Genomic DNA, 7,220 nt, shown 5'->3' with positions numbered 1-7,220 from the left:
TAAAGAAAATAATAAAAGAAATTATATGTAAAAAAATTTTCTCATTTCTTTATTTTTTTCTTTTTTTCTCCAATTTGAAGTAATTAAAAATTAAAGCTGTTAGAGAAAAGGAATAGGCCCTTTCTTTTCCTTTATTTTGATAAAAAAAAAAAACTAAACAAGAGAAAAATAAAATATATATATATATTTTTAATTTCCTTTTCTTTCTCACCTCCCATCAAGCCATCTCTCACAACCCCTCAATTCAAACCTAGGCGTGATCCAAAAGATAACTCACGCCCAACAGGTTCCATTAGGAACGGATTGTTAGAGTACTCATTGAGCTTTAAAACCAGTGATACAAGAGAATGGTTTAAATTTGAACCCACAAAAAAAAAAAAACAAAAAGCTGCCTAGTTCCTTCTTACCACTGCGGTGAGTTCCGGCAAAGAAAGGATATAAACTTAGAAAGATGATATAGATTGACCATAATGTGAGAAACATCATACATATGTCCAACAGCTCTTTTGTACCTCAACTAATCAGCCCTTCATCAAATATATGTTATGTTTGAACACTAATCCATAGAAAAAAAAAACTCCTTTTAGAATTCCATGAGAAGAAAAAAGACTTTTACGTTTCTCACCACTGTTTTATTAAACGTTCTCACGACTGAACAAAGTGAACCAAAAACTAAGGAGTTGCAATAACTAAGTTTTCAACTTAAATGCCGATTACTTTGGGTGAGTTTCCAGATTCATCTCCTGAAGGTTCAGCAATAGATCCTTTGAATTCAAGAAGACTTTGTTGGCTGAATTTGAAATCGTCTGTGCTATTTCTCTAGACGCTTCAATTTTCCTCAATGTGATGAATGCTGGATTGTTGGCAATAGCTTGACCAATGAGTTGGGCACTCTTGGCTTCACCCTGGCAACCAGAAAAGAATACTTTAGAATGAGTAAAATGATCAACCTATACAAGGCAAATTGAAATCTAACAAACTTATGCACCAAGCAGAAACAGAAATCCAAATCTGTTTCAGATTGTCATTTGGGTGCGTTTACCTCTATGTTTCATAAGGATCTATTCTTTTTACCAGATCTCAACTTAAATACTACCTTTGAGGTGCATTTTATCATCTACTTTTCGTAGAAAAACTTACCAATTTTGTCCCCTTGGCCTTTTTTTTTGTCCTTTATTTACTTCATTTTTTATTCCTTTACAATCTAAAACTTCCAAGGCTGAAAGAGGATGGACTATTTTATGTGTCTCACCTGTGCTCGGATAACAGCACTTTTCTTGTCCTGTTCAGCTTTTTCCACAATAAATTTAGCTCTCTCAGCTTCTTGTGCGGCCACCTGTTTGGCCTCAATTGCAGCTGTGAATTCCTTCCCAAAAGTCAGGCTTGTAATGGACACATCATCCAGTTCAATGTTGAAGTAAGCTGCCCTTTCAGTTAAAATCTTCCGAATTTCCTTACTAACATTCTAAAAGAACAACAGTTCAACTTCCCACATTATTAGGATGTACACAAAATTGCAGCTAAGAATATGTAGGATACCTACCTCTCTCTGAGTAATGAGTTGGCTGGCATTGTACTGAGCAACCACAGCTTTTAAAGTTTCATGAATGATTGAAGGCAGGACCCTCTCATTATAGTTCTCACCGAGGGTTCGATAAATTTCAGTCAACTGATTTGCCTTAGGGCGAGTGAGAACTCGAAGCCCAATCTTCACCTGCAGAGGATGGTTCAGAAGCAAGTTTAGTTTCTAATTACAGCATCTGCAATGTTTTTCTATTTTAAGTTTCCATCTAATCTAACTATGAAAAAGCATTTACCTTGTAGCATAAACAAGAAAAAGAAACAAAAGAAAAATGACTCATGCATACTCCATTCAGAAGTTATCAATACTCAATCAATTAAGGGGCGAAGCCAGGATTCTCAGTTTGGGGGGGGGGGGGGGGGGTGGTGTAAGATAAGAAAAACATAATGGTAGAAAAAAAAATCTAACAAAAAGTAGTATATAAAATGTATGCTAAATTCAAATAAATTAGCAATTTGATTGAATAACATATATATTTCCTTTGACATGTAAAAGACATATGTAAATTTCATATATTGTAATTCATATTGTCCATATGACAATATCAAAGATTGAATAGAAAAATAACATCTTATAAATAATAACTTCTCGAAAGATAGATCAGCCATTGCAGAACTTTTAAACAATTAAAAGCTTGATAGGAGGTATGAAATAGATGAAAAAAAAGAAAGTTACATTTAAAATTAATTTTGTATGCAAATATAACAACTAACAATTTCTTAATTAATTTTTTTTTTGGTAAGTCTTGATTTAATAATTACTATAAACATTTTTATTTGATTGATTAAGAAGATAAACTCATAGTTTTAAGGATTTAAAAAATAACAAAAGAAAATCTAATTAGTAATTAAGTTTAGGACTAAAGAGTTGCAAATTACTGAGTATACCATGCTAATTGGTACAAAGTTTTGGTAAGGGGGGCATACAATAAATGTTTCGGGGGTGAAATTCAAATTTATCATGTTTTTAGTTGATAAACTTTACTGTATTATCAAAGAGTTCAAAAAGCCTGGGGGAGGTCCCTGAAAGCCCCCCTGGCCTCACCCCTGTCTAGAAAACTAAAAAGCAACAAGGTAATGATTAAAAAAATTTCTTGCATGCAAAAGAACAAATCTGTGAAAATTGAAAATTAGCATTTACCATCTGGAGATCACGACTACCAGAAGTGCTCTCAACTAGATGAGGTCTTGCACGGACATCGTAGATGATAGGCCTCTCAAACCATGGAACCATAAGATGTGTCCCCTCAGAATAAACCTGAAAAAACAATCATTAAACTGCATGAAATACAGCTAAACATAGCTTAAGCCAAAAGAAAAAAACAATAAAAAAAAATGTAAATAGCATGAGGAAAAAAGACAAAATATAGTCATTCAAGAAAGGATAGCACAAGGCTACTTTCTAGTCAATTTCATAGTGAAGACATACCCATTCTTTTATAGAAGTTTACAAGATATGCAAGTTTCAGGAAGTACTATAATATCCACAGACAACAGACTTGCGGAAGGAGAGACTTTCTAATAAACATGTCAACTGATAGAACATTATGCAAAAATGTCAACCTTATCTTTGATGCCCAATATACGATTGAAAACAATTGCCCGATGGCCTCCCTCAACATTGTAGAGGCTGTTGGCAACTCCATAGAGGCCAAGCCCACCAAGGACTCCAATCTTAAGCAAAGTAGGAAGAGCTCCACCTCCCGGCATCTTAGGAACTTTGATGTTGTTGAGATTCATTTTACTTGATGCTGAAAAAAATTTTTCTTTTTGATGTTACATTGCAGAAGAACCCCGAGGTAAACAAAAACCAAGCATCAAATAAATATGGAACAGTAGGTTTACATAACATAAGAACAAAAAGGAATGGGGAAGAAGTTATAAAAGAGCAACCAATTAACAACTGCTAAGAAACAATGATCTACAAGATAAACAAAGTGAGCATGCTTATGACTCATGGTCAACCTTAGACGAGGTAAAATGTACGAGAAACAGTTTATGCAAATCTAAATTAGACCAGGCAAACAGGCAAATGCATACATGTTTACACACAGGCAATCCGAAATCAAGCTTATAGCTACTAAGATTCTGTCTTTTGGAGATGAGGCTCAAAAATTTTCCTTCTGTTCCCATAGGATTAGGCCTTATAAGCCACATAGTTCAGAAAGAAGTTTAAGAACCCAAATCATTTCCTTATCAAGAAAATACAATTCATTCGCTCTACAAAGAACAGAACCCAGACAAAACATGTTGATTCATATAATTTGTAGTTAAAGAAATCTGTAAAAGTACAATATTTAAACAACTTATGGCGTCAAAAACAAAAACATAAAAATACTCCATCATGGTCATGTGCACGCCTACCCAAAGTTCCATATTTCCTCAATTTTGGAGGGAAAAAAAATACAAACATAGCAAATCCAACAAAACCATGATCATTTAATCAAACCGCAAAACCAAATTGAAGAAAGAAAAAAAAAAAAAGTCTTACACAACCTAGCTTTCAAGAAAGGGGGTATAACACTTCGTTTTTGACAGTGTCAGCCTTGACCATAGAGATAAAGTCAACAAAAAGAAATACAAGAGAGAAAACGAAACCTCAATCTATTCTACCTTTTCGTCCTGAATTTCTAAGCAAACAAATCTAGCAAAATATGATCTAAAATTTTTCTTAAAAAACAAGAAAAAGTAGGAAAATGGAGATTCAAATACCGAAAGAGCCCAGCGGCGAAGAGAGGAAGAGAGATGGATTCACAGATTATAGATTCTGAAAGAAAATGCAGGAAAAGGGTTTAGGGTTTAATATATTATACTACACAATAATTGACTTGGGCTTTCCGACACATTTTGAATTGGACCCAATGTAGACTCGTTGGGTCCATTCTATTATGGGCCACGTATACAGCTACTTTTGTTTGGACTCAACCAATAATAAGTTTATCACTATGCTTTGTGGCTATTTTTTACGGGATTCTTAAGATGCCGAAGAGGGAAAAATGAAGGTACAAAAAGTTTGGAGAAATTTTTAATGTTGTTGATGAAGAAAGATTTAAAGGCCATAGTAGTATTTAGTCTGGAGTTGATCATTGGCCTCGAATTTTATAAATAACCTTTCAGATTAATTAGGAGTGCATTTACATCGAGTCAGCCGACACAATGGGATGTGATACTCGAACTGCAATCGATTGAAAATCTTGGGGTCTTTCTATGCTGGTGGGGACAACCATTGTCCTCCAAGACGTTTAAAGAAACATCCTTCCTTTGGACATATGAGCATGAAATATTTTGCACATTATATTGGCTGTATATAAGGAATATCCTAATCTCTCAAGCCATGTTTTACTGCCGGGCTGCTAAATTCATGATGCTTCTTAAAAAATAAAAAATGATTGAAATCGGACATGGACTAGCTAATAGATAGGCCAACACCGATTGGTACTTTATTGGACTGCTTAGTTTAAATTTTATCATCCTTGGCAATGTAAAAGAAGGTTTCCTACACATAGGCTCTTATCTGGGTTTAATTTGATCTACTTCTAGATGTTAAATTCAACTTAAATTGTCCGAATCCTTATTAGAAAGTTACTCCCTAGAATCTCGATTAAAAAAATGCTCCTACTGCTTGCCACGATTAAATGAAAACACTCGTGGGCACAATTCTTGAGGTATACTTAAAAACTGACCAAGTATGGTTTGGGAGAAACCAGCCGGTAATTTCCCACCTAACTACATTTTTGCTGATGGTCAACAAGATTGATTAGCTTAAGTTTCGATTGGACCACTTTGATTTGCTATTTATTTTATATTTTTTGCAATTTAAGTAAGGAATGAGGATAATCACTAGCAGCCACCCTTTAATCAATCAAATTTTGAGAAAGATAAAAACAGCTAGCAATAAGCAGTTTTTAAACTCATTTCGTTATCCCATTATTATGTTGTTGTAACAGAAAGGTTTTTCTTGCTCAAGAGTCTTGCCAGCTCATTCCAACAGAGTCCCACGGCCTACATCTTATCCCTTCAAATTCCCATTGGCTCTCCTCACTTTCACAACATCTCCAAGACAAACAAACCATAGCTTCAGCTGCTTTTTCTCCCATTTTCCTTTTTCTGTCTGCCCTATTTCTACTTTTCACTTCTATAGCCTTAGCTCAGACAGCACCCACTCCTGCCCTCTAGCCCCTCAAACTTCACAGGCATCCTTGACAAAAAATGGCTAATACACCTACTTCCTTCGCGTTTTAGCAGAAACTCAAGTTGGAAGCCAAATACAAAATCAACTAAACAGCACCACTAAAGGTTTTACCATTTTTGCTCCCACAGATAATGCCTTTAACAACCTCAAAGTTGGTACCATCAACAGTCTAGACGATGAAAAGAAAGTACAACTAGTTTTATATCACGTTCTGCCAAAATTCTACTCTTTATATGATCTTCAATTTGTCAGCAAACCGGTCAGAACCCAAGCTACTAGTCAAGATGGTGGCGTTTTCGGGTTCAACTTCACTGGCTAGAACAACCAGATTAATGTATCAACTGGGGTAGTTAAGACACAATTTAACAATGCATTAATTCAACGGAAACCTTTGGCAGTTTATCGAGTGGACAAGGTGTTGTTGCCTGCAGAGCTTTTCGAAGCTAAATCTCTAGTTGCAGTTCCTTCAACATCAACAAAGAAATCATCATCAGGTTCTAACTCTAAGTCAACAGCTTCAACCGCAGATGAGCCAGCTACTGCTGATGGTTCAGGATCAAATGAGAGGAATATAAGATTGGGGTTGATTGTTGGGCTTGCATTGGCCTGCAAGGAGCTCTCTCTTGACAGGATATTTATGAAGTTTGTATTAGCTGATGTTGGCATTTTTCACATTTTCTTCCTTTTCCAAAAGGATAAGGTTCTATTTGGTCTTTGAACATATATACTTAATTCTCATCCAAAATTATTTGTATTCCTTTCATTTATGTTAATTTTCTTCTGCTTTGCTTGATGCTAATAATATGTGACGTTCTAAAAATGTTTTAGACTCTCCATTTCTTTTCTCCTATTATAGATCTAGCTTTAATGTTATGGACAATTATATTTGTAAAATATAATAAGAAGCAAGAACTTCAAATTCAGCTTATAAGCAGTGAGATTAATTTGAGAATGTCAAAGAGAAGTTGATAGATATTGGATCAAATTTTATTTGAGAGTCAATTTCAGTTTTTGTGAAATTCTATTGCTTAAAGAATTATTAAGTAATTAAATTGATTTAAGAGTGCGTTTTGGTATGGGGGAATCCACAAATTTTCTCCCAAAATCTTGATGGTGGGTATTTGCTTCTCACGTTTAGTTTAGGGTAATCTGATTATGAGAAAAAATGTCAAATTCCTAATACTACCCACAGTCCCAAAATAAAAAACCTACCTTTCTTTATATCAATTAAGGTGTTTCTTCCTACAAATGCTTTATTTGATATCAATTGAGGCTTTGTTCCTACTAGCACCGTATTTGATATCAATTAAACCTTTTATTTCTACAAGCACCATAATTGATATCAATTAAGATGTTTTTTCTTGCAAGCACCTTATTTAATATAAATTAATGTTATGTTTGGATAAATATTAATAAAGAAGAGGAAAGGAAAGAAAAGGAAAAGAAA

At 34.4% G+C, this 7,220-nt stretch overlaps 1 protein-coding gene and 1 pseudogene across 2 annotated transcripts; one reads left to right on the top strand and one right to left on the bottom strand.

Annotated features, from left to right (window-relative positions):
* Nucleotides 1–438: 438 nt before the first annotated feature.
* Nucleotides 439–4,609, bottom strand: LOC111282716 (prohibitin-1, mitochondrial). 2 transcript variants are annotated; one of them, XM_022870941.2, is made up of 6 exons: nt 4,294–4,609; nt 3,145–3,332; nt 2,723–2,839; nt 1,544–1,714; nt 1,253–1,465; nt 439–905 (listed from the first exon to the last, which is right to left on the bottom strand). In XM_022870941.2, the coding sequence occupies exons 2-6, from the start codon at nt 3,319–3,321 to the stop codon at nt 714–716; spliced, it is 870 nt and encodes a 289-aa protein (XP_022726676.1). In that variant the 5' UTR covers nt 3,322–3,332; nt 4,294–4,609; the 3' UTR covers nt 439–713. The 2 variants fall into 2 exon arrangements, with proteins under 2 accessions (XP_022726676.1, XP_089617003.1); XM_089760877.1 differs by lacking the exon at nt 4,294–4,609 and adding an exon at nt 3,946–3,965.
* Nucleotides 4,610–5,511: 902 nt separating this feature from the next.
* On the top strand, nt 5,512–6,618 carry LOC111281587 (fasciclin-like arabinogalactan protein 9 pseudogene; annotated as a pseudogene).
* The last annotated feature ends 602 nt before the right edge of the window (nt 6,619–7,220 follow it).

Source organism: Durio zibethinus, chromosome 5, assembly GCF_047325235.1.
Source record: "Durio zibethinus cultivar Kanyao isolate XHJ-2024 chromosome 5, ASM4732523v1, whole genome shotgun sequence".
NCBI classification, from domain to species: Eukaryota; Viridiplantae; Streptophyta; class Magnoliopsida; order Malvales; family Malvaceae; genus Durio; species Durio zibethinus.
This window is presented reverse-complemented; position numbering and strand designations above follow the sequence as displayed.

Bases quoted from the DNA above. Each gene is read 5' to 3' on its own strand.
- LOC111282716 (XM_022870941.2), bottom strand. From the start codon at position 3,321: ATGAATCTCAACAACATCAAAGTTCCTAAGATGCCGGGAGGTGGAGCT. The intron at 1,715-2,722 runs GTAAATGCTAAT...CATCCTCTGCAG, and splicing joins GTAGTCGTGATCTCCAGATG to GTGAAGATTGGGCTTCGAGT. The intron at 1,466-1,543 runs GTAGGTATCCTA...TTGTTCTTTTAG, and splicing joins AACTCATTACTCAGAGAGAG to AATGTTAGTAAGGAAATTCG.